This window comes from Haemaphysalis longicornis, unplaced genomic scaffold (genome assembly GCF_048455015.1).
Source record: "Haemaphysalis longicornis isolate Haplotype H1 unplaced genomic scaffold, Haemaphysalis longicornis Haplotype H1 scaffold_2, whole genome shotgun sequence".
Taxonomy (NCBI): Eukaryota; Metazoa; Arthropoda; class Arachnida; order Ixodida; family Ixodidae; genus Haemaphysalis; species Haemaphysalis longicornis.
Genome location: NW_027526295.1, coordinates 18,312,300 through 18,339,591, shown reverse-complemented (window position 1 = coordinate 18,339,591; position 27,292 = coordinate 18,312,300). Strand labels below are relative to the sequence as shown.

The 27,292-nt window shown below is 50.4% G+C and overlaps 1 protein-coding gene across 6 annotated transcripts in view; it reads left to right on the top strand.

The window, feature by feature from the left end:
* The window catches only part of Lt (vacuolar protein sorting-associated protein light), a 113,349-nt gene that overhangs the window by 78,732 nt on the left and 7,325 nt on the right, over positions 1 to 27,292 (top strand). For 5 of the 6 annotated variants that reach the window (XR_013322232.1, XR_013322231.1, XM_077697748.1 and 2 more), the window contains 3 exons: positions 2,013 to 2,112; positions 4,731 to 4,775; positions 23,589 to 23,665. Coding sequence is in view for 4 of the 6 variants with exons in the window: in XM_077697748.1 (XP_077553874.1) it covers positions 2,013 to 2,112; positions 4,731 to 4,775; positions 23,589 to 23,665 (222 nt within the window). In the remaining 2 variants the exon portion in view is untranslated. The remainder of the gene's footprint in view (positions 1 to 2,012; positions 2,113 to 4,730; positions 4,776 to 23,588; positions 23,666 to 27,292) is intronic. The other variant, XM_077697747.1, reaches the window with a different exon arrangement.

Here is a 27,292-nt window from a genome sequence, read left to right as displayed (position 1 = left end):
CATGTGAACAAAGTACAAAACGTACTCCGCACTCCTTCCCTGCTCTTTGCTGTTCCGGCTGGTTTTGGCAGTGTGCGAACAAAGCACTAAACGTACTCCACACTCCTCTGCTCTTGCTGTTCCGCGAAGTCGCCATTACACTGCGTGGTTTTCTTGTTCAGCTGTGTTGCGACCTTTTTTTTGTGCTCCTGGTGCGCGCCGTACGATGGGCCAGTACATGAGCTGCACAGCCAGCTTTAAACTGACGGTGGTGGAGCATGCGTTGATGCACATGGACACCGCGCGGCTGGGTGGCACTTCAGTGTTGACCCAGTGCGTGTACGCTGCGAGCGAAAACAGGAGGTTTTTGAGCAGGTATCACCGTGTGTCTGGTGCGCCCAGAGAGGGGAAGTTTCCCGGTGGGGGAAAAGAAGTTTCGGGGGCCTTGACGGCACGGAAGACGCTGCACTGTGGGCCGACAACAAATGCGAAGCCGGAAGCGACTTCAGGGAGGAGAACAGTTCCAGATGACTAGCAGGCTAAAAAAGAAATTTGAGTTCGTAATTACCTACGTGTTTTTACGAAAATGGCAAGGCTCTGACAGCGCTTCTCTTAGCAACTTTGCTGTATGAAATTTGAACCTTTAAAAACCTCTTGCAATTTTTTCCCGCATAATGAACCCTCCCCCCAAATTAATGCCAAATTTTCTGGAAAAAAAGAGGGTTCGTTATGCAAGTAAATGTGGTATCTTACTCCTTTTATGTGGAAATATTTAGCGGAGGCGTGAATTCTGGTTAATGCATTATTTGGTGCTAATTGTTCCCACTAGATGGCAGCGTTGACGTCATGTCTTCTTATTTTTAAGCTCTACAGCAGAAGTATTTGACTCTTTTAAAAGAAAATTATTGTATTGTGAGAGTTTAATTTAAAAATGTCCAAGATTCAAGCTATTTCAAGCGTAAGCAAACAGTTCTGGGCAAGAAACTTTTGTGTCATTTGCTTTGAGATGAATTCGCCAGACGTCGCTACTTGGCAGCCTTTCGTTTTCAGCAGCAAACGGCTACTCTTGTTTCCGTTGACACGGTAAACGGTAAAGCGTGCTACGGACACTTGGCATCACGGTTCATTCAGAAGGCCGGGTGCACCACACCGCACTTTGCTGACTTGGTGGGAAGCAGTGAGAGGAAGCTGTTTGGCAGGAGTGGTTGTCACAGGAGGCGCATGCTCTTCCCCTTGTCGTGGCAGAGTTTCGGGGTTGAACGGATTTATGCAGCCAACGTGAGCGCACGTGAGCGCGCGCCTCGTGGTCACAAGCAATGCCCAGCGTGAGCAGCGCCCGCCTTGTCGTCGCAAAGAATCCCTTTGGACACAGCAGCCCAGAAAACGAGTGAAACTGGCGGTGCCAGAAGTGGAGCGCTGGGCACTTGCACCGCGCACGACATTGCTTCTGCGCTCACTGTAGCCGGGTGTGTAATCACTTTGCACTTCGGCATAACACAAATATCTGGCACGCACAAACGGGAACGGATGCGAAAGATATTTTTTGTAGCTTGCTGGGGTTTTAACAGTAGTGGAAAAAACTTTTTAAATCAATGTCGGACTAGCACGCCACAGATTAGTTCAAGAAATAGCCATTGTGCTGCGATACCGTCGACCCCTTAGGGGCCCTTTAAGGGTAACAGAGTGGATCCCTACCGAAAGCAAGCGTAGCAGAGGTCGGCAGAGAGTTAGATGGGAAGATGCGAACCAAGGGGGTTGCGGGGATCCATTGGTCGCAGCTAGCGCAGGACCGGGGTAATGGGAGAGGAATGGGCGAGGCCCTGCAGTGGGCGTGCACAGGCTCGGGCCAAGGGTGACCCCTGTGCAGGCAGCCTGGTCGCACGGCCACGCTACTCTGGCACGGGGTGTCGCAGCTGCAGTCGACACTGTGTCCACCCGGGCGTCAGAGGTGGTTGCGGCCGTGTGCAGCTCGTTGGGGCAGCACTTGTGCCGCAGCAGCAGGCTGAGCCGGGCGGGGCGCTGCCTCCTCGCAGATCTCCCTGCGCGAGGGCTGCAAGAAGATCCTGGTGTCGGACTGCATCGGCCTGCTGCAGAAGCTGCACCGGCAGCAGAGCCGGGGCATCGCCATCACCCGTGAGTGCAGGGGGGCTGTGGGTGGAGTGTGGTGCCGGCAAGCATTGCCTTACGTGCAGGGCTTCCCCCTGGAACGTGCACAAACGATGCTGCTGCTGGTGGGCTTTTTTTCCTTTAGTTATTGGCCTGCAGCTCGTTGTGACAGTTTGTAGTGCGGAGTATTTGTAGTGCGTACATTACATACTGAAGAAGGTTGAGGTCGCCAGGTGGAAATTGCCTCCACACAAAATATTCAGTCATCAAAAAGGCTACAAGCAGCAGGGCAGCTTCTTCTTTTGCAGTTTATGCCACATGGAAGTTTTTGAACCCTTTTAAATAAGCCCTTTGTTTTTCTGCAGGCTAGTTATTGCAAGCACGTTCAGCAAGAAATTGTGAATTTCAGTTGTACAGTATTGGAAATCACAAAACATTTGCTCCGTTTCCCAAGGACATCCTGGGTTCGATCCGGGCCGCAGCGGCTGCTTCTCTGACGGGGGCAAAAAGCGGACATTCCCTGAGTGTGTCGAGATGTCGGAGCGCATTGAAGTTCCCAGGCGGTCTCCACCCGTCCCGGTCCCTCGTGGCCCAGTCGTAGATTGGGCCCAGTGAACCCCACAATCGGTCGATCGATCCACAAGGAAGTGCTTCGTATTCCAACGTGCCGGCCTTGAGAGCGAAATTCTCTCCTTGTACAGGCCTGACGTTTTGTTTTCCGACTGCGTTGTGCTGAGCACAAGCCAGCACAATACAGTCCGGGCATTCAATCTGGCTCTTCAGCTAAGCTGTCGTCACAGCCAACAACGTTGATCGGAAAAACGAGCAAGGGTTCGGGAAGCCCCGAGCGCTGTGGTCCCACAAATTTTCTAATTCCCGTATAATAATGGGTCAGGAACTTGGGGCACCTCCGTATTTGTTTGAGCCCATCGCTTCGCGTATGAAGCACTGAGCACCCGACGACACGGCCAGCCCCGCGACTAGTCGTGAAGGCAATCTAGTAGCCACGGGCGCTCGGGTAGGAAATCTCTGGTATCTAGGAGTCGCTTTAGGGAATCACACGGTAGCATTACAGTTAAAAATCGACGCGGAAGCAACTCTATAGACAATGATGATTAATAAAGTGCAGATTACACGCCTGCTTAATGCGGAACTTCGCCCAGAAAACTGGGACACAGAGGAGCGGCGGCGCACGTAGCTGGCCGTCTTCCGAATATGACGCTACTTCTGGTCGCTGCCTCTCAGTTTCTCGCTCTTTCGGCGATGCGGCAGGGAGCAGTGGGCGGGGCGTAGGGTCAACTTTAACGACGAATACTGCTGTCCCAAAGCTAAAAATGACAAAAAAAAACTTTACAGGCATGATCTGAGCAATGTAGTAATTGTAAAAAGTAGAGTTTTGCCCAGGTTTAAAAGTGCTTCAGTAGCCCTTTAACAAGGCCTGAAAGACCGAGCTACAATAAGTGTCGCTTTTGTGGCTTTGTGATACAAGCGGGGTCTGTTTCAGTGGGGAAACAGACTCATCACGGATTCTTAAGTTCGTGCTTATCCCCTGGCCATACGGACTCCACCTGTATCTTCCTCTATCTGCAACTGCATAACTACCAGCGAACCTTTGTTCAATGCAACACCGATGCATCGCATTGTGAGGAATGTCCTTGTAGCTTAACTAGTTTAAATGTGAAATTTAATTGCCAAATACAAATTCATGTATTCATGCTTGAGAAAAAGTTTCTAAGATGTCCTTATATATGAAAAGAAAAAGGAGCTGAAACAGTTGCGAAGTATGCGAAATGTTTGCACCCTCCTTGAAAAACAGTTCAATAGAGATAGCTGCCGTAGCTTGTGTAGTAGTTTTATAGCTGCGAAAAATCTATCCAAGCTGGGCAGAGCCGTTGATGGCGGAGGCCAGCCCTCGGCGGACGATGCTGCAGGGCTCCGTGCCAGAGGGCGGCATCCCTTCCTGGGCAGAACAGCAACCTTTGCTGCTGCCCAAGTTGTTGCTGCACAAGCAGCATTCAGCCAAACAGGCCAGCCAAGCGTGCACGTATGGCGAAAGTGGAACTACCCGCTTGGCTGGCATCACTGTCGCTCTCAGAACTGATCTGGCATCGTCGCTGATGCTTCTGTCATTGCGGAAATCAGTGCTGTCATTGCTGCTGTTCAATCGCCAGGTTTGTGAATGTGCATTTTTTGCAGGTGCGATGCACTTGCGGGCGGCCACTGGGATTGCAGCTGTGGTGCTGCAGGGTTCTAAAAATCACCACCGTGCAGGAAAGGGACGAATGTGCATGAACTGAAACTGCCGTAACAGAGCTTTAAAGCAGGTGGCGCAGCACGCCTGGCATTAGCACTCTGAATCAGCACTCTGCTTTTGTGCGCACTATTTGTATGCAAAAAATGTTAATAGCACTATACAAAATGCTATAGTTATACCATAGTTGGATACGATAACAAATTTTATACTGTACATCTTTTTCTACTACACATGCATGTAACATGTCAAATCTTAGTCGCTGTCAAGATATCCACGGCCTGATTTGCTTCAAACTAGCTGGCTCAGTTGTAAGCAGCAGTTCTGCGCGATTTGCCCTTGCTCTGAAGGCCGACAGCAGGGCCCTCACAGAACGATGCCCTTGGTTTCGCAGATGATCAGCTGTGCCACGCCTGCAACCGACGGATTCTCTCCAAAGGCAAGCGGTCCCTTCTTCCTTCCCTGCCAGCATGCAAGGGCAGAGCTTTGTTCTGCATTTGCGCATCTCAACACACTGGGTATTCCTTACCTTTTATGTGGCACTCACTTGGGGAATGGCCTGCTCCCCTCTCTCAACGTGCTTGTCAGTTCGTGTTAAGTCACCTCGCTACTGGCTTACCAGTGCTGGCAGATGTCGAACGCATGTCCCGACAGCTGTCAGAAAATGCGAAGGTGCAGCTGGCAACGTGCGGCCTGGCACTGTGGCTGCCGCTGTGGCTGCTGCTGCTGCTGCTGGTGGCAGGGGTGTGGCCTTTGGCCAACTCAGAAGGTGAATTTCCTCATTAAAAGTAAATGCCTGGCAAAGTACGTTTTTCGTTCGCTAGCTTCTACGCGTCAGCGCACGGCCAGGTTTCTGAAACTGAGTTTCACAACTTGTGTGTGTTGAAGAACCCTGGGTAATGTGCAATCATGCTTCGATATTACACCCATCCTAACTGGAACGATCACTGTAGGACATAATACAAAACGTCTAGGGCAAAATTGAGTCCAGTACAGCACAGTAAGTTGGTTATATCAAACTCGCAAAGAAAAAATCAGTTAGCTATCAGTTAGCTTTGGGGCATAATTCAGTATGATATAAGCATGCTGAAAAATTGGATGTCATAGAAGCACATAGCAATAGTGAAAACATGTTCTTGAGGAAACTTCCTTGAGCAAATTTGCCGCCTGCTTCTTCGCATTGCATCATGAGTCGGGGCAGTGTGCGCAGGAGCGCCAGACTGGTGCGAGTGCGCTGGTCCCGTTGGAGGTGGGCAAAAGAGTCGCCTGTGCTCGGGACAATGCCGAATGTGTAGTCCAGGCTGTCTGGTAATCCATTGAGGTGATCCTTCGGGGTGTGCCGGCGGGTGTCTCCTCCACTGCGAGGAAAAGCCGACTTGGGTCGGCGCCCGGTATTCGGAGTGGCTGCTGTTTTTGTTCCATACAAGCGTAGTTTGTGCCGGCAATGGCGTCCAGACAGCTGGTTCCTCTTCTTGTCAACACTGGGGGGGAAGGCGTTCAGGGGAACTTGTGCAGCCACCACACCGGAAGCAGTTTCGCATGGTTACAGATATTCAGCACAGAAAGGACACCGAGCAGGCCAGAGCCCCCGCTCAGCTGCCCGCCGAAAGGAACAGTGTGGGCCTTCAGGTCGCGGTGAGGTGCTCCTCAGATTCTTGTGTGCCGTGGGGAAGTCCGACTTACGGTTTCCAGCTCCAGAGTGAACAGCAAGTTCTGCCGTTTCGCAGGGGTCATTGCTGCGAAAGAATGTGCAGATGAGGAAAGCATGGCAGGATGGCCGGGGTGGCTGCACGCAGAGTGAGGGAAGGAGCCTTCGGGGTGTGCCGGCGGGTGTCTCCTCCACTGCGAGGAAAAGCCGACTTGGGTCGGCGCCCGGTATTCGGAGTGGCTGCTGTTTTTGTTCCGTACAAGCGTAGTTTGTGCTATGTATTCTCACTGCAAATATACCGTGGAATCTCGATGACACGATTCTGGGTGATACGAATTTCTCAGAAGTCTTGGCGAAATGGCATTGCTTGCAATGGGAAAAATTTTGGCTGTTGCGAAGGGACCTGCGCGGCCCGGCGGATGATACGAACGAGCCGGCGAGTCATCCGGCACAGAGGGGAGAGAGGGCCCTCTCTTCCCCCTGTGTCACTCGCACCCGCATGCTGCGTGTGGCACGGCCGCCAGTGGCAACGTGGCGGCGGCTTCAGCCACGATAAGCCACCTGAGCCGCCATGCGGGGCACTCGAGCGACCCCTTTTAACCGCTCTCTAAAATGCCGCTTAAGGCGCACACGAGGTTGCTTGTGTGGTAAAGGAGCTGATAATGTGGGCGAAAACGCTACTATAAAACATCATCCACACCGCTACTGAAAGCGCAGGGTGCCAGCTGGGTGCCACTAAACATCTCTGGTGGGCCAGCCGGCTGTCTCGAGTGCTTCGAAACTGCCGCCATGAGGCACGCGCCTCCCCACTGGCACAACTCGTCGGGCTCCTCCCATTGCCGCACGCGTCGTGCATCTTTTTCTGACCAAGGCAGAAATGCAGCGAACTAGAATACCAAGTATTCTAGTGCAAGGCCAGGACGTTAGTACCAAGTATTCACTACACACCTTGACTTGCGGCGTGTAGTGAGCTTGGGCACCGTGAGTGAGGAGACGAATGCCAAGTTTTACACGCTCCCGGCAACGCGGAGGGTTAAAAAAAAGCAGAAAAAAAAAATCACGGATTTCTTCACACAAAAGTAAGAAAAGAAATAAACAAAGTTTTTTCAGTGCTCAATTTTTCAGTCTGTTGGTTCATACGAGTTTTGGTTGATACGAATATTTTTCGCGGTTTTGCTGTACTGTGTTAGGGAGTAGTTCGACGTAAATGGATTCTATGTAGTCAGATTCAACTGTGCAGAGTAAGCACATGGGTGTGTGAATATTGAAGCTTTCGAATACGAATAAGGCGAGGAACGGCTGTCAAATATCGAATGGAATGTCAAATATGTGTGTACTAATTATACGATACAAAACATTAGGTAACAATAGTTTTTATTACCCCTTTAAACTAAATTGTAAGGTAAATGTGTGGTAATTAGTGCACTCATAACCAATCATCGTCAGCCTGTGTACGCCCACTGCGACCAATTGATCCCCGCAAACTTCTCGACCTCATCTGCCCACCTAGCTGTCTCCTGCCCCCTGCCACACTTGCGTTCTCTAGGGATCCACTCTGTGACCCTCAATGACCAACGGTTATCTTGCCTTCACGTTACACATTTTTTCTTCCTAATTTCTACTAGTACAGTGTAGACCATTTATAACGTAACCGCTTATAGTGCGGGACCGGATATAACGCGGGTTTTTGTGACCACCGGTTTGCCTCCCATAGAACTCAATGCATAAGCATACCGCTTAAGATGCGGTTGGCCGAAGCACAATACCGTTTATAGTGCGGTTTTTTGGCGGGTCTGCTCATCGAGCGGCGCAGCTGGGGCATCGTTTTAGGGTAGCAAAAGAAAAAAAGAAATGATGAAATCGGCCATCTGACACAGTGCGCACCCCTTGCTCTCCTCTAACTTCGACACAGAAGAAAAAAATAGGCACCCTTTAGTTCGCGCGTACGTGATAACCACAGCTGTCCTTGCTTGATGCACCTCGGAAGATAATGACCGGCTCCCCGTCCGCGCGTGGCAAGTTGTTTCTATTAATTGTGAACCGCATGGGCCGTTTTCGCACACGAATTGTGCACATCGGCGTTGCGCGTGCGTTTTTTTCGTGCTCGCGTCTGCGATTCCGCGCTGGCGGTGGCTTCTTCACGTGGCAGTGGGAGGAGCCTGACAACTTGCACCAATGGAAAGACGCGCACTTAATGGCGGGAGATTCGAAGCGCTCTGAGCCGGCTAGCCGCGCCAGAGGTGTTTAGGCTGAAGTCCCTCAATCAGATGAAGGGACTTTAGTTTAGGCTTACCACCGCGGTATTTTTTGATGGACGCTTTCACAAGGAGCGTGGATGGCAGTTTATATTCCACTTTGCGGTCACATTATCAGCTCTTTTCTTGCATGAGCATCTTCGCTTGCGCCTCGTGCGGCATTTCAGCGAGCGGTTAGAAGCGGTCGCTGGAGCTGCCTGCACCACTTCACGGCCAGTGCCGACGCCATGTTGCCGCCTCTTACCGCGCCGCACACATTACGTCAGTTGTATCCGCGCCGGCGTCGCCGCGCCTGCGGCGTGCACTGCACGTTTTCGCAAGAAATTGCTCCACGCGGTTCACGCTTTAGAACGTTGTGCAGATAAGCCACCGCTCTTCCCGAACACGCGAGCCGCGCGAAGATTTCCACCACCAGTACGTTGCGCTATAAGCAGCCGCATTCGGCATCGTGAACGCAAGGTGGGGTAAAAAAAAAAAAAATCCCGCTGGCCTTTCTTATCATGTCCTGCGGCGTCTTCATAGACGCAAAAAACGCAGCCATGGTCTTTCAAAACACAAACACAACGGAAGTTAAAGCCGCACTCGCCGTTTGTAAGACCGCGCTTTTGCAATGTGTGAGACCCGGCAGCAGCGGCTGATGTTAAAAATAATACCCTTCCTTCGTTTTTAGGCGCTGTGCGTTTGGGTGATAAAAAATTTAGGATGACTTGAGAGGTAGGTGGCGGTTTGGTTGAATTCGCGCATGTCTTGGTTATAGTGCGGTACCGCTTATAGTGCGGATTTTTGCGGCTCCCGCGACATACGTTATAAGTGGTCTACACTGTATGTCCTTAACACGCGTTTGTTCCCTGACCCACTCCGCTCTATTCTTGTCCCTTAGTGTTACACTTAGTATCATCTTCCGTTCCATTGCCCGCTGAGTCATCCTCAATTTAAAGTTGAATGCTCTTAGTGAGCCTCCACATTTCTTCCCCGTAGGTGAGCACCGGTAAGGTGCAGCTGTCACACGCTTTCTTCTTCAGCGACAGTGGTGGGCTGCCACTTGATGTCTAACCAATCATCGTGCATCCTCCCTTGACGGCAAAACAAGGTGGCTTGGCTTGGCTGTGCGGCTCGCAGACCCTCCGACAGAGTCTGCCGGCCCAGTGTTTAGTCGGCTGGCCGGCGGTGGGTGTTTGCTCAGTGGAAGCTGAGCCGCTACGCGTTTGTGCCTGGAGGAATGTGCCTTCAGTCTACTAGTTTGTAGATTGCATCAAGCTGCAAGTCCAGGTCGCTCCGCACGAGTGCACATGCGACGCTTCGCTGAGTGGTACGCCAGCAGGAAAACCCAGGGCCACTTCAGCGAAGTTAATGCAGGTACTAGGGAATTAAAATGAACCGAGGCTTTCATTGACAGCTTAAAACCAGGGTGTAGGAGGAAGCACTTCTTGCACTGGGTGAACGTCTGCACGTGCGAACGCTTTTCCCTCTAAGCAGTGACATGAGTGACTAGACACGAGATATTGTGGGGATTGGGGGGACGCTTACTGCACAAGCGCTACCCTAGAAATGCTAAAACTCTATAAAAATATCAACTGGCTATACTTCCTCTCCTGGCTTCGCTGGCTTATGGCCGAGTGGTCTGGAGCACTAGGCGTATTGTTTTGCAAGTCTTAAAGGGACCCCGAAAAGCTTTGTGAAGTTGGCAATCAAATGCATTCAGGTGGTACAACACATAACGGGGGATTTTTGAGCCAAGTGTGAGCCCCATACTCTTGAATTCACAGCACAAACACGAAACGAGGACGATAGGGAGGGCACGACACACAGGCGCTGACTAACAACTGAAGTTTGTTGCTGTGACGTCTGGCATATAAATACAGCAGAAATCAAGGCAACAAAGAAATCGACACATAACATGTGAAAATAAAATATAACAATTCCACCATGACATCGCTACCACCACGTGCTTACAAACCGTCTAGATAGTTGATCTCTTTTGATGATGCCGCGACAGAAGGGACGCTTACACACTTTTCTTCTCTGTTTTGCTATCTTATGAGCCTCAATATTTTCCCCTCTCAGTTTCTGCTTATTTCTTCACAATATTGCGGTACTACTGAAGATAGGCTCGCACCCAGGACAGTCCCTACAATGTACTCCTAGATGGCCGCTTTTGCTTTTTTCCACGTTGTAACTATGTTCCTTTAGCCTATCATTAACGCATCTCCCCGTTTGCCCGATATATTCTCTGCCACACACTAAAGGTATGCTGTATACTACGTTTGTGGCACATGGGATGAACTGTCGTTGGTGCTTCTTCCATATATATCACATAAAAATTTCAGTTTCACTTTCTATAAGGTACAAAATTATTTGGTACAAAAATTATAAAATGTCTGCACATTGGGTGGAAGTTGCCCTCACTGTTTCGTGTCTCGGGGCCTTGCGAAGACCTGGTCGACGAGGCTTTTTTTTTCGCGCTGTAGGCTTGTCAGGAACAAAATGATGCAACATGTCTTTAATGATCATTCAAGCACATGCACAGGTCAACATCTGGGGAGAATTTCAGCAAAATGGAAGAAGTGTTTTTTTTAACAAGCCTCTGAACGGAGTGTTTTCGTTTTTTCTTCGAACTTGTGCGCCAGTTGCTTTTTAGTGGTAGCTTGCGCACACACGATATTTACGGCCCTTATTTGTGCTTGCCAGGAGCAGCCCTCGCTACAATTTGAACGCTCTAGCTCCAGCACTTATGATAATACTGGCCCACAAAGTACAGAACAAAATGCGCTCTGAGCAAGATTTGGAAATTTATTACAAAAAACGAATGTTTTTCTAGCCAACGATATTTTGCGGGCGAAATGTACGCCAGGCGCAGATTAAGCATAAAAATTACCATTCCCGGCTGATGAGTGTATTTTTTTGGCAGACGTCGCTAAATGTGGCCGCGGCGCAGGGGCAGGTAGTGGCTGGGGTCCACGCGGGTGAGTTGCAAATTTTTTTTCAGTCGTCGAAAATTTTGTCTGACGAAAATATTTGTAAATCCACACATTGCATACATGCGGGAATGAGGTAAAAAATTTCCAGTGAATCGAAGAGGTCGACCAGGCATGCTTTGTTCGATCTTATCTGAAATGACCCTTTTAGTTTGATTTCAAAACTTATAGGTGGTGCAGGCTGCAACAGGAGCTCTCTGGCGAATGCCCGTGCTCAGTGCAATTTGTCATTGCGAAAGGGATCCCTGCTTTCCATCCCGCGCACGGCACACCTGGCGTTCTACTTGTGCGCTGTAGAGTCTGTCCTGCCTGCAGCTTGGGAAGGCTTCGCCATGCTTGGCTTTGCACCATGCACGAAGAAAAAGCCACAAAATGTAGTCGCAGCTATCCAGCCTGTTACATAAGTAAAAAAAAGTGTAGCCTGATTAGGCACAAATGTGAAATATATTACACTGTGTGTCAACTTAATGTTAAACAATTTTCATACCACTTGCGCCATGCAGCGGACGGTTGGAACAACAGGCTTTCACGTGGTCACGATGCCCTTCCTCAGGACAGATTTGCCCGAGTTGCATTTTTCCTTTCTCTATGACCATGTGCTAAAGCCGCCTACTGTCAGCCTGTGGAGTGGTCGGGGAGAAGAAAATGCTCTGGTTGTATCGATCTTTGTTTGCATGCAATCTAAGGGTCAGCAATGAAAGGCAGGCTTCGGTTGGGAAGGGGTGAGCTGATTTAGGCCTAGCTCACTTGCCCTGGCCGGTGCAGTGCGCAGCAGCGTGTACTTGTACGCGTGCTTTCATCCATTTGCAAGTATGTTGGCAACTACGGGCCCATGTAGTTGGTCCTGTCATTATGTCCGTGGCACGCGTACAATTCGCCGGGGCTGAACAGCTGCGCCATGGAACGGCACACTACTTGTTTCCGTGTGCCGTCCTGCGCCGAATAACCGCCTTTGTTGCGCCACACTATTTGATCCACGCCGTCCTGCACCGCAGAGCCCGAATTGAGGCACGAGCCACGACCACCACGATGCCATGTGCCCGAAAACTTGGCTGAAACGTCGTGTTCTTGGTTTCAGTTTTATCAAGGCTATGGAAGTTAGCTCTTGTAGAGACGCGCCCGGGTGGCGCGGAAGCCGCTAGCCGGGCCGAATGTGGGCATGAAGCCCGCGAAGAGTGACGCAACCACGCGCAGTTCACGAACAGCAAGAAGCCCCGTTTAATCCCCACCAATGCCTTTATACAGAGTGGGGGCGCCACCTCCCAGTTACTCCAGTCAACAGGTGGCGTCCTCTACATCCCTCCTTCCGGAGCTCTCAAAGACAAGTGCTACAAAAGAACACCACCAAGAAACAGTCCTTTCAGCAGTCTCACAAATCCAGTCTGCGAGGTGGCACCACGCGCCGGCCGTATCGTGTGCACCGGTGGCCTAGCGATCCTGCAGCAGGTGCAGGAGCTGGAGTGTCCGATGCGTCACCGGTTGCTGCCCGCTGTGGTCCGGGAGACGGCGCAGATGTCGGGGCCGCAGGGTTGGGGCTTGCCGTGTCATCTGAGGGGGCTGACTGAGGATTGCTGCAGGGGACGAGGTGTCTGTGGTTTCTCACTAGTATGCCACTGGGCGTCTGGATGATGTACGAGCGTGGTCTCTGAGCTGGGCTTGTGACCGTCGCCCTTGACCGCGTGTCGGCTATTGTAGTCTCTCTGTTGTCTTCGTCTCTGGGCGGCATCCCTGTCATTGAATTCTTTTTTACCTGTGGCCAATCTGGGACAAGGCTTTGAGCCGTGGCTGGCACACGAGTTCGCAGAGAGCGTCCCATGAGCAGTTGAGCCGGGCTGTAGCCAGACACACCGGGAGTGTTGCGGTATGCTAGCAGAGCCAGAAATAGGTCTGTGGCCTTCAGAAACAACTCCTTGATTGTGCGAACCATGCGCTCTGCTTCGCCGTTGGACTGCGGGTAGCGTGGACTGCTCGTGACATGTGTGAAACCGTAGGTCTTCCCAGTCCTCGAAAGCTTTACAGGAAAACTGTGGCCCATTGTCACTGACTACAGTCACCGGGATGCCGTGTCTGGCAAACGTGCTCTTGATTTCAGAAATAACGGCATCCGCAGAAGTGGACCGGAGTGTGATGACCTCTGGGTAGCGAGAATGGTAGTCTTCAACCACAAGGAAATCTTGATTAGCAAAATGAAACAAGTCTATGGCCACCCTCTCCCACGGAGCTGGTGGTGTCTCAGTCGGAATCATGGGCTCACAGCGTTGGACACGTGTAGAAGCACATGCTGGGCAGTTCTCTACGGCTGCTTTAACCTGGCTGTTGAGACCGGGCCACCACACAGAGTCTTGGGCCACCGCCAAGCATCGATTGACGCCTTGATGACCATCATGCAGCAGGTTCACGATGTCTCTGCGTAGTGCTTCGGGCACAACTAGACGTCCGCCCGTGAACAGCAGGTCCTCGCATATGGTGAAGTCCCCACGGTGCTCCCAGTAACGTGTCATGTTGGAAAGGGCTCCCAGTAACGGCAGCCGGTCTCGTCGAGGCCACCCCTTCATGCTGTATGCTTTCAGCATTGAGCACTCGCCGTCTGAAGTTTGGTGAGACCTGAAGTCTTCAAGACGTACGGCCAGGGTTGAAGGAAGGGCTGCCACGACCATAGACACAAAAATTTCTGTGCTGTCCACTTTGGACGTAGAAGAGCATTCAGGATCCCTAGAGAGGGTGTCTGCAGTGGCCAGGTACTTCGCTGGAACATACTTGATAGTGAACTGATATCGCATGAGCCTTATGCGAAATCTCTGGATGCGAGGGGCCATGAGGCCAAGATCGGCGCAGCCAAGCAACCTGACGAGCGGCTGATGGTCTGTTTCAACGACAAAGCTGAGTCCGCGCAGGAATTCCTCAAACCTCTCGATGGCCCAAGAGACACCAAGCGCTTCCTTCTCAATCTGACTGTACCGCTGCTCAGCGGTAGTCAGTGCTCTTGACGCGAACGCGACAGCCCGTCGCTCTCCCGTCTGTTGCTCCTGCAAGAGAACTGCGCCCAGCCCGAACGAACTGGCATCTGCCGACACAAGGGTGCGTAGCTCCAGATTGTAGCTGGCCATACAAGCATTAGATGCCACCATTCTCTTCAATGTCTCGAAAGAGGTCGCTTGCGCTTGGTCCCAGGTCCAGACCGCATTCTTGTTCCAAAGGAGCCGAATCGGTGTAGTGACAGCAGACAGGTTCGGCAAAAACCTTCCAATGTGGTTCAGCATGCCCAGGAAACGACGGACGCCTTGCGTATCTGTCGGCGGTTTCATGTTCACAATAGCAGAGACCTTGTCGGGGTCAGCCGAGATGCCAGTGGCGCTTACCACTGCACCAAGGAACTTGACGGAAGATACCCCGAAGGAGCATTTCGAGGCATTCAACGTAATGCCCGCGTGTTCTAACTTGCGAAGGACTGCTTGGAGTCTGCTGTCGTGCTCGAACGGTCCCTGCCAAATACTAGAATGTCATCTACCATGTTCGCACATCCTTCCAGGCCCTCTAGAATCCGAGACATTTGGCGCTGAAACACTTCAGGAGCGGAGGTGATGCCGAAGGGCAGGCGGCGGTAGCAGTAGCGACCAAACGGGGTTATGAAGGTAGTCAGTTCCCGACAGCTTTCAGATAGCCTTACTTGATGAAACCCCGATTTTGCATCAAGTTTCGGGAAGACTGCGGCATTGCCAAGACGCCCAAGTACCTGGTCCACCGTGGGCATAAGGTGTCTCTCCCGGAGAACTACTTGGTTCAACTTCGTGAGGTCGACACAAATTCTGTACTCTCCATCCGCTTTGGGTACCCGCACAATACCAGCACACCACGGGGTTGGCACAGTGACTCGCCGGATGACCCCGTCCCTTTCCATCGCATCTAAGTCCTTCTGGACTACGCCTTCGAGGGGAATAGGGATGCGCCTAGGAACGCTGAGAGAAAATGGAACCGCTCCAGGCTTGATGCGAATGTGGTATTCTTCAGGCATCTCGCCAAGGCCTGAGAACAGCGAAGCTGCGGCCTTGTCGGACGTTGGGGGCCTGTTCAGAGCTTCCGCGTCTTCCACGGTGTTAACAAACTGGACGACTCCCAGGTCCACTACCGCCGAGTACCCCAGCAGAGGAGAGTCAATGTCTGCTACGACGTACAATTTTTTGCATACCGTCCGGCCTCGCCACGACAGGGTAGCAGGAAACGTCCCGAGTAACTTTAGGCGGCAGCGGCCCGGCCCCATCAACTGTTCATTATTGGGTTTGTCTAGGTCTACTGGGCACCCCGCGAAGCTCGGAGGTACGACCGAAACGTCCGCCCCAGTATCCACCTTGAATTGAAGGGGGCGTCCGTTGACATGAACAACAGCGTGCCGGCGTTCTGTTTGCGCTGCATCCATGGCGCAGAGCTGGATTTGGCTTAAGCGCCTAGTACTATTCGAGCGGCAAACCGCCGCGAAGTGTCCGTTCTTGCAACAGTGGTTGCATGTGGCCCACCGTGCTGGGCACTCAGATCGCGGATGAGGGGTGTGGCCGCAAAAATCGCATGCCGACTTCGGGCCGGCGCGGTACTCGGGAGGCCGACAGACGTTACTTCGTGCAGTTTCGCGCGCTGGAGCGGCGGCCATTCGGTACTGCTTATTCGCAACGGCGTCGACGTTCAGTGCGTCTGGTGCGAAGTCTGTCCCCTGACGCCGCCTTTTCTCATTTTCAGCGTCTTCGTACTGACGAGCTTGGATGAGCGCCTCGTCCAGTGTAAGCTTTGGATTGCGGCAGAGCTGGTCGGTCAAGCGAGAGTCAAGCAACCCTACGATAAATCTGTACCAAACCAGCCGGTCGTCAATTTCCCGAGAGGCGTAGTTGCATTTCTTCACGAGATTTCAGAGCGCCGTGAAAAACGCGTCGACTGACTCGCCTACCTCTTGCGTGCGCTTGTGGAACCTGCTCGATTCGTATACCTCGTTGACGGGGTGTACAAAATATCCCGAAAGACTCGTTGTTACGCCGGAGTGCGAGCGATAGGCCTCGGCGTGTGACATGAGAGACGAAAGCACCTCGCGACCTTGGAGACCCATACAGTAGAGGAGCGTGCGTACCTTGGTTTCTTTGGGTGCGGAGGACAGCCCTGAGGCGAAGGAGTAATCCTCGAATTGTTGAAGCCACGCTGTCCATTGGGCTGGGTTGTCGAAAGTTAAGTGCGGCGGGGTTCGCAACGCGAAGCTGGCGGTCACGGCGGAGGCGGCGGCTGGGTTATCCTGCATGTTGCACGGTTGTCGCAGGATCCCACTTCTGACACCATGTAGAGACGCGCCCGGGTGGCGCGGGCGCCGCTAGCCAGGCCGAATGTGGGCGTGAAGCCCGCGAAGAATGACGCAACCACGCGCAGTTCACGAACAGCAAAAAGCCCCGTTTAATCCCCACCAATGCCTTTATACAGAGTGGGGGCGCCACCTCCCAGTTACTCCAGTCAACAGGTGGCGTCCTCTACAGCTTTTGCTTAGCTGTATATTGTAAGCAACTCCATTGCTGCAAGGCAGAAGGCACTGTGCACCTCCTCCGCCTTCACTTTAGATGTAGTATTTGTGCTACATTTGCATGGTTTTGCTAGCCGGTGTCGGCTGCTGCGCCACACTCAATGGAAACTGACTACAAGTGAGTGAAATGTTTTTCTGGCACATCGCAAGCAGACACAAAACTGAATAATATTTGTACTTATTGGAGGTGAACTTCAATTTGTTCAACCATTTTTGACGAGTAGCTGCATGTACTGAGCGAACAGGGTCTATTTATTTATTTATAAAACACTGCAGGCCACAAAAACATGGCCCAAGCAGGAACGGCAGGTGGTACAATGATTATGATATGACCAATTACATAGTCGTACAGGTGTAGAGAAAGAAAAAAAATACAGACAGGTATACAAAATATGCACAAGTAACATAAATCGCACTTCAAAGTAATTTTCAAGAGATTTCCAGACGCAAAAATATGGTGCGGCAGTTCGTTCCAGTCTGTTATTGTGCCAGGGAAAAAAAGAGTACTTAAAGGTAGAATTGTTTGGGTTTGGGCGAGTTGGTTTTTCATATCGACTTGAAATTTCAGCTTGAACAAAAAAACGATAGGACTTAGGAAGGAAACACGGACTCAGCACTGTGTCCGTGTTCCTTTCCTAAGTCCTATCGTTTTTTTGTTCAAGCTGAAATTTCAAGTCGATACTTAAAGGTGTCAGTGCGTGCAAACATAGGTGTGAATTTGTCAGAATGGTATCCTCTAGTAGGACGCAAAGATAAGAGTGAGGACGTGCGAAAGGTCTATGATACTGTTATTCCTTGATAAGTGAAAAAGAAATTTAAGTCTCGCTAGTTTCCTTCGGGATTCTAAAGTTGGAATTTTGTTATTAATTATTAGTTCTGTTGGGGAGTCAGACTGGTGGAAGCAATTGTAAATAAACCGAACAGCTAATCTTTGGACTCTCTCAAGATTGTTAATATCTTTTTTAGTGTGCGTATCCCAGACTTCAGAGGCGTACTCTAAACAAGGCCGGACTACTGTGTTAAAGGGACCCTGCAACACTTTTTGTGCAGTGCAAGTAAACGTGCACGACGTTTAGATTACACTGCCAGGATTACCTTAGCCAAATATTACATGCGCACATGAAGTGGTGAGCGCACAAATCGCTGTGAAGGACGTGGGATAACCAACCGCGCTCTCTTCAATTCTCCTCATTCTGCACCCCTGGCATGGCCTAAGCGACGTCATTGAGGCCATGGCTGTCCTATTGGTGTCACGGGTCAACTTTGCGGCTTATTTCTCACATTTTCTGTGACGATCCGCCCTCGTTGGTGCTGTGTACCAACCACTTCAATGCCTGCACCTGTACGCACAGTTTTGGCATTTCTTTTGTGTTTTTTATTTATTTTATTTATTTATTTACAAATTCTGCAGGCCCTATTCGAGCCCAAGCAGGAGTGGGTACACACGTAGTACAGACACATTAATTACAACTACCGCTAACATATATTTGATTAGAATCAAGAAAAAAATGTGCTTCGCAATTCGGAACACGACAGTAATACAGCAGTAATGAAATATGCACACACATCAATGCAACACAATAGACAAGTAGTAAACATGCACATACAGCGATGGAATACATAAAGAAATTACGTACTACACATAAAATGAAAAACGAATGCAGGAAGCAGCTGCCTTCATTGCGGCAAAAAAAAATTCATGGGTCAAAGGAAAGTTTGTTTGCAAGGTGAATGAACGATTCTGTTGTATTAGCGTTAACTACTCCTTCGGGTAATTTATTTCATAGTGAAATTGCATGCGGAAAAAGAGAATATTGATGTACGTTAATGTTACTAAATGGTTGCCTAACTGTTTTGCTGTGGTTTGTGCGATCAGACCGCATGGGGGGCTCAGTTAAGTAACTTTCACGAGGTATTTTGTAGCGACCGTGGTACAGCTGATATAAAAACAATACGAGACACAATCCTGCGATGAGTGTGCGTAGAGTTTGAGTGACAGACTCAATACTCCCCTTTCAACGAGACCACTCGACAACAAACGTTTATTGCTTCAAAAATGCCCTACCAGCCTGAGAGCGCGCTTGTGAGCAGGTAGCCATGCGTGCTTTTTTGTGGCACCAGACCAGAAATAGACCCCTCCACGTTGTGGAGAAAAGGATAAAAGTCCCTGGCATGTGATATATCGAAGGCCGCCGAAGAGAACGCCGCGAGCCGCCCCCCTCTCCGGGAGAGAGCGCGCAGCTTTCGTCGCGTTGTCCGCGGTCGAGTTGAGAGGGAACAATTATGTGCCATTTCTCATCGCACGTAGTTGATAGTGAATGCATTTTCATAATTGTTGGGGGAGGAGATTATTGGGACAATAAACTTTACCCCAAAATACATTCCGAGTAGTCAGTGGTACGTGTTGCAGGGTTCCTTTAAATGCGAGGAGTTTAGTTCCAGGGGGAGAGCTATTGAGGGTGCGCCTTCGTAACCCTAATTTTCTACGGGCCGATGAGCAAATCTTTTCAGTGCGGTAGGTCCAAGTTAAGCTGCTGGTGATTGCGACGCCAAGATATTTATAACCTTGTGTAAGTAAAGTGGGAGTTCCTTTAATACTGTACGAGTACATTAGTGGTTGTTTTTTTGTTAGTAATGCGCATAGATACACTTTTCTCTGGGTTTATGTGCATGCCCCAGCACTCACACCAGCTATTAGCTGCATCAATACTTTCGTCCAATAATACTTGGTCATCTGTGGATTTGACTAAACGAAACAGAACGCAATCATCGGCAAACAGCCACATTTCAACACCATGTTTGGCACAGGATGTAGTATCATTGATGTAGATTAGAAACAGTAGTGGTCCCAGGATGCTACCCTGGGGAATTCCGGAGTTACCGGGAAGAGGACACTTTGCGGTGCTTGTTAATAACCCTTTCAGGGTCACAGACGTACATATACATCCTCTGCAAACACCTTCAAATTGGTCAATAACGTATATGTACATCATCGCTTGTATGTTTAAAAAGCGCGCCTTTTTCGCCAACTTCTCTTGCTTGGCATGGGCTGCCACACTGCGGAAATTCGTCAAATTGTTTTCTTGTGCCAATGGCTCTTCTTTTTATTTTTTTATGATTTACTTCAGCGGCGCGTGCTCTGGGTACTGCCAGAGTCCTTGGACTAGAGTGAACTAGAATACTTGGGTAGTGGAAAAAGCGGCCGCCCCCGAGCACGGCCGGGCTCAAGGAGCGGCGGGCGCGCGCTCGCCGCTCCTCCAGTCCGGCTGTGCCCCGAGTGAGGCACTTAGTGTCAACCCCGCGCGGTGGCGCTCACGTGCCCCGCCCGAGTGCTTTTTGCCTCGGGAAGCGGCGGGTAGGCGTGTGTCAGGGCAGTCTCCGAGGAGCTACAGTTCTATTTTCGTGTAAAAATAGTAGAGAATGCTATTAATGCACCAGGGTTTTTACTGGAAAGGTAGCTACGTCGTGTATTTACTGTTTGCTCATTTTTTCATCACATTTGGCGAACCGAGCAGACCATGCACGCCGTGCTTTATCAATCACGTGCCTTATGAATCAAGGTTGCGTGCGGATACTTTTTCTTCTTTCTTTGATGATTTTTCGATCGTGTTGTGCCAATTGAGGAATGAGAAGCGTGCTTTAGGCTGGCCAGCGTACGTCAATGTTTCTTCTTTTTTTTTTTCATGTTTTGCTGATTTTTCTATAAACGTACGTTCTGCATTCAACAAATAAAAGCAGGCTTAAACAAACACAAACTATAAAATCTTTGTAGCAATCACATAAATGTATTAGGGGTACAGTCCCACAACACGCTATTGCACTATCTTTTAAAACCGCATGGGCCATGGCCCTTCGGAAATGAGAGACCGCCGCAAGCATATGCCTTCTCCAAATTACAAACAAAAACAACCAAGGACATTTAAAGATCAGCGTAGTGCCCGCTAGGCTGCTCTTGCAATTACGCACACAAAAATAGTATGTGCAGCGGCTTAAGAAATATTAAACCGGGCGTGAACCACTCAACAGCAGCATAGCGGCAACGTGCGCTGCCTCGGGATCTCCTCGGGCGGGGCAGACCAGCACCACGCACGGCAGTTAACATGTATGGCTTCAAGGGCGCTGTGGGGAGGAGGCGCCGCTTTTTCCACTACCCAAGTATTCTAGTTCACTATACCTTGGACTCTGGTATCGCCCCTTGAGCACCTCTCGCTTCTTACGCCTGCCACAGACCAAGGGTGCCTGCGAAACTGATGAGGCTCTTTTCTTCCTTTTTTTTTTTTTTTTTTTTGTATTTTATAGGAGCGGTGCACCGTCTATCGCTCGCGCATCCGGCCGCGCGCTCAGAGGCTGGTTTCGGTATCGTCCTCCAGGCGCTTCCCGCTTTTTGGGCCCGCGAAACTGATGTCTATCTCATTTTGATTCACTCAAACAGTGCCGGCTTGTTACTCTCTCGTTTTTATTTAGAATTTTTCTTGTGTTACTCATGAATAAATCACATGTATATAACAACACAAAACGATTTTTTTGTCATACGATAATTTTATCTCGAAATAGATTCATACGAAGAATTTAAAGGGACCCTGCAACACTCTTTGAGCAGTACAAGTAAACCTGCGCGACGTTTAGATTACACTGCCAGGAATACCTGAGCCAAATATTACACGTGCACGTGAAGCGGTGAGCGCGCAAATCGATGTGAAAGACGCGGAAAAACAAACTGCTCTCTCTTCAGTTGTCCTCATTATGCATGGCCTAAGGGACGTCACATAGGCCATGGCTGCCCGATCGGCTGTCACTGGTCAACTTCGCGGCTAGATTCTCCCATTTCCGTCGTCGTCATCACTGTGTACGAACCTCTTCTATGCCTGAACCTGTAGGCACAGTTTTGCCATTTATTTTGTGTTTTGAGTGCGCGCGGAGTTTGAGTGATGAGCTCAATACTTCCCTTTCAACGGGACCACTCGACTACAAACGTTTATTGCTTCAAAAACGCCCTACCAGCCCGAGCGCGCACTTGCGAGCAGGCACCCATGCCTGCTTTTTTGTGGCACCAGACCGGACATAGGCCCCTCCGCGTTGCGGAGAAAAGGAGAAAACTACCCGGCATGTGATATATCGAAGGCCGCCGAAGAGAACGCCGCGAGCCGCCCCCCTCTCCGGGAGAGGGCGCGCAGCTTTCGTCGCCTTGTCCGCGCTCGAGTTGAGAGGGAACGATTATGCGCGATTTCTCATCGCGCGTAGTTTCGTTAATTGTGAACTGATTTTCATAATTCTTGCAGGAGGAGATTTCTGGGACAATAGACTTTATCCCAAAATACAGTACTAGTAGTCGATAGCAAGTGTTGCAGGGTCCCTTTAAATTGGCAATAACAAAAATTGAGCTTGCCTTTGTCGTGAGGTAATTACTAATTTTTGCCTGTGCACTTTGGGGTTAGCTTTGCTTATGTTCCAGGATGGTCCAGCATTAGTTATGCCTTGCGTAGTCTAGGCCGTACGCTCGTCGACCCTCGCAACCCCGTGATGGGCGAAGACAGCGCTGTGTTCTGCCTCACACGCACCTAAACTGCTGTTCGATAGAAAAAACGTACGCAACCACCTTTTAGGGGTGAAGAAGTTTAGGGAATGGGGCTGTTGGCATCTCCTGTCATCTCGTGTAGTCACGGTACTGAAACACCGGGACACTCCTTTTCCAAAGCCTCGCGCTAGAAGGACGCACTTGTTGCCCAACGCCTCGCGCTAGAACGCTTCATCTCCATGGGCAAAAACGCATACTTTAAAGAACACACAGGGACACTTGCTGCTGCTTAGCGTGCATGTTGTGGCATGCGACACGAAGACAGCTCGCGACCAGTCATTTAATTGCCTAACTCTGATTCAACGCCTCAGCAAGCGCACGCGCTGTGGCATGAGAGAGACTTGCAGTTATTGGATACACTTGTACACTGCATGGTTCGCCCCTCCCCAAGTTTCACGTCAGTGGAGACAGCCCGGGATTTTTTCACGGGATGCCGGTGTTTCAGTACCATGACTACACGAGATGACAGGAGATGCCAACAGCCCCATTCCCTAAGGTTCTTCAGCCCTAAAAGGTGGTTGCATACGTTTTTTCTATCGAACAGCAGTTTAGGTGCGTGTGAGGCAGAACACAGCGCTGCCTTCGCCCAAGACAGTAACAAGAAAAAATACACAGGTGCGGTGCATTTAGGCCTTGAGACACATCGTACGGCAAAGCAGTAACGTAAAAATGCACTAAACAGCCACAGTGGCATGGTCAATTGTGGTGTAGAATACGGTTGAAGCTGTCTGCACCAAGAAGTGCAGGCTTATCATGATAAGGCTGATTTGAGCAATTTATTATCAGGTATGGGTACTAGCTGTTGTAATCTCTTATCGTGCGAGGGAAAAATGTGTAATGAAAGAGGGGCTGGTCTTTACTGCAACTATTGGCAATATGTAGTAACTCTTGATGCCTTACTTCTATTCACAGAGAGAGTGTGTATTTACATTCGCAGGAAACTTTTTTTCACTTGTACATTTCGCACAAGCAGCGTTGCAGCTCAGCTGACATTCACTAGGGCCCTTGTTTCGTGCAAGGCTTACAAACGCCAAGCTTTCTTGCACTGCTTTGGCGTCTTGCAGAACAGCCAACCCCTTGCGGGGGAAGCCTGAAAGTTCGCAAGTTGTGCAGCAGAGCCAACTTTTATTGCTGCATTGTTGATAAGCTTCGGACGTGCGAGCACTTGTAACGGGGAGACAGTGTGGGTGGAGGAGCGTAGGAGACGCCCGGGGCAGCCCACCAGCTTCCTCCCCTCCGCCCTTGTTGCAGATGTGCGCCACATGGAGGACGTGGTGGTGTTCTTCTGCAAGCACGCCTTCCACAGCAACTGTCTGCCCAGCCTGCCGGTGAGTGCCGGGCTGGTGCGCCAAGGAGGCCGTGCTCCCTGTGCCTCTGTGGGTGTGGCTGGCACAGCGGGGAAGTGCATCTTGTGGGTGGGCGCGCAAAGAAATTCACGCTGGTGGCCTACAACCAGGCGCCTGCTGCTTGTGGCCTTGGGCCATAACGAGGAGTCGGGGTTTTCGGAGTTGGTAAAAAATTCGGGGCTGCTTTTGAGGCTTTAGTTTCTAGCAAAATGTCGGTGTTTTTCAGAGTTCATATCTTGTAAATATCCAATTCTCCAGAATTCGGACTTTATTATCCTCTACTCTAAATTCTCTGAATGCGAACACCTCAGAACACTAGGAGCAAATTTTTATTGTCTCAACGGTTTGAATGGCTCACACATAAATGTGTACAAGCACAAATAGTTATTTATTTATTTACTTCCATAATAGTACTGCAAAGCACCGCAGGGGCACCTTGTCTATTCAAGGTGACGGTAGTGGCGGCACCGCGGACCCCGTGGGTTGGACCCACCCACGCCCCGGCTGTGCGGGACTGACCCGTGTCGAGGGAAAAGGGCATCCTGGTGGCTGAGCCAAAGCCAGGGTTGTTTTGGACCTTTACGGCCCCTGGCGGCAACAACACGCCACTGTGGCCCTTGCTTCCTGCAGACGGTGCCCCAGGATGGAGCTGCCCTGGGGAAATAGCCTTTCCCTCTCCTTTCTCGTTTCTGTCACCTTTCCGTCCCTGTCCGGTCGCCTATTCTTTTCCTGGGCTGCTTCCTTTCCCCCCCAATCAGCCTTGCTTAGACGCCATGGGGTTATAGTGGCGCTGTATGGTTGGCGTGGCAAAATCACCTTCCCTTGTTGGTTTCCGTGGTGGGCGACCAGCACCGCTGCCGAGCGCTTTACTTTTCGTGGAAAAGAAGAAAAACCCAGACCCTGGTCGCCCTCCTCAACGAGGGTGCACCGAAGTTGATGCCTCGCAGTGCTCGAGCAACAATCATGCACCCACTGAAGCGACCTTCCTGAAATTCCTGGTGATGCAATCTGACGACCCTCAGAAGCCCCTGAGGAAAGTGTCGTTGTTTGCTGTATTGAACGAAACACACACGGCGCGCAAAACAACAGGACAAAAGACGGAGGGATGTACAACACATCCCTCCGTCTTTCGTCCTGTTGTTTTGCGCGCCGTGTGTGTTTCGTTCAAGATGATTTACCAACTCGCCCAACTTTCGGTGTTACTTCTGTTTGCTGTAGCCAGAGAGCTGAGCAATCTACTTGGACTGAGATACAGTGTTAAAAAGCTGCTGACCGGGGATCTCCTTATGGAGGTCCAAGCGAAATTTCAATCGGATGCCCTGCTGTCAATGAAAGAGCTTGCAACACACAAGGTTCACATAACTGCCCACCGCACCTGAAATACTAGGTTGGGGGGTCGGATGAAGACTTGATGGACGTGTCTGAAGATGAGATTCTGGAGGGGTTTAAAGAAGAACAGACAAATGTTATTGCAGTGCAAAGAATAAAGATCCGCAGGAAAGATGAGGAAATAGCCGCAAAACATTTGGTCCTAACCTTCAAGTCCACCACTAGGCTACCTGAATCTGCGTGTGAGACCACATGGGCCAAACCCCAGGAGCTGCTTCCGCTGCCAGAGGTATGGGCACACACAGCACTCATGTTGTGGAAAACCGACCTGTGCACTGTGCGCTAGCACCAAACACGGAAATGACGCCTGCGATGTAGAAGAAGTCAATGTGTGAATCGCAGCGGTGAGCACCCTGCATACTCCAGGAAGTGCCCACGCTTCCGACAGGAGAAAGAGCAGCTAGCGATCAAGGTGAAAGAGATTGTGTCCTTCCAGGAGGCCAAATGGTGCCTGGCCTTCGCTCAGAAGGGGTCCTCTGCTGAGGTGGCCCGTCAGGGGGCGGGGCTGCCTGCCACCACGAGAGGGTGCAGGCTCTGCCCCTGCCCCACCATCGGCCCCCTCTCCTCGGGTGGCGGTTGGGCGCCCTCAGGAAGTGGCACTGCTGCAGGTGCTGTTCCTGGGCGGCAACGTCCTGGGGACCCCCGGCGAAAACCACCTGGTCCCCTTAGTGGTATTCACAGAACTGAAGGCAGTGCAAGAGAGGCAGGGGTGTGCCCTAGTGCCTCTGCGAGCACGTCTTCGTCCACACCTACTTGACCCAAAAAGCGACAACTCGCAGAAGACACCCGTGTGGTGCAATTATACACAAATATGAGCCCAGAATAATAGCCTTGCAGGAGACAAATCTGATGAAAAGACATGACATCTTTCGCAACTTTCACCTCCTTCAAAACGACAGAGAAGACTGCACCCGTGCCTCAGGCTGTGGCACCAGGAACAATTCTCATGTCGGTGCAACTTAACACTGCACTAGAGGCTGTTTAACAAGCTTGTCACTGTTGTTTCACCGTACTTGCCACCGTCAGATCATGTGTCCTGACAAGAACTGAATGACCTCGTTGAACAACTTCCTGCTCCAGTAATTATTGTGGGAGACTTTCGTGCTCATCACTACTTGTGAGAAGGTGAAAGAATAGACAGCCGAGGAAAACTCATTGAACAGTGGGTTGCTACCAACAGCTTACCTAGTTGTTTTCGATAACGGAGATAAGACGCATTTTTCTGCATGCAATGGAAGCCTTTCTGCTCTAGGCCTTTGTGTTGGGTCGCCGGACCTCCAGATGGATTATGAGTGAAGTGCTGTGCGAGCGATCTGTATGGGAGTGATCACTTTCCTGCCTTACTGCGCAAAGTGCAAACCCTTCCTTCCCTCAAGGGCTGTGCACCCCGATGGAAGCTCGAGAGGGCACGTTGGAAAAGATTTAAGGAGCTAGCTTGCTTTGATCATTTCGACATCAGCATGTCCATTGATGAGGCAAATACCTACATCTGTGAGGAACTTCTTGCAGCTGCAAAAGTTGCGATCCCCCAGACATCTGGACGGATTCCCAAGCAACCAAAGACGTGGTGGAACGATGCGTGTTGCGAATCCCGGAAAAAGCAGAACAAGGCTTGGGGTGTATTTGGACGGTACCCCACCTTAGAGGACTGTCTGAGCTTTAAAGAAGCCCGTGCTGCCGCCCGGAAAATCAGAAAAGTAGCCAAAAGGAATTCATGGCAAAGCTTTGTGAGCACAATAAATGCTGCCACTCCCACAAAAAGGTCTGGGACCATTTGCGTAAAATTAAAGGCAACTACAGACAGTTCAGCATACCACTTTTCTCTACAGACGGTGCGTGCAACTTACTGGAAACACAAGCAGATGTTTTAGGTGCCCACATTGCAAAAGTCTCTAGTGATAAAAGTTATACAACAGAATTCCTGGCACATAAAAATAATGATGAAAGCTCAAGATTAAAAATAATAGCAATAACACAGAGGAATATAATAAAGAATTCACTTTGTATGAACTGAAACGAGCATTAGCTCAGTGCAAGGTACCCCCGTCGGCCCCGACCTTATTCACTATGCCTTTCTGCAGCACTTAAGTGATGGGTGTTTAGAAGTGATTTTGGAGTTTGGAATCTGGAAAACAGGTAGGCTGCCTAAAGCATGGAAAAAGGCTATCGTAATACCATTACTGGAAGACGGCAAGCCCCCAGAGTGTCCATCAAGCTACC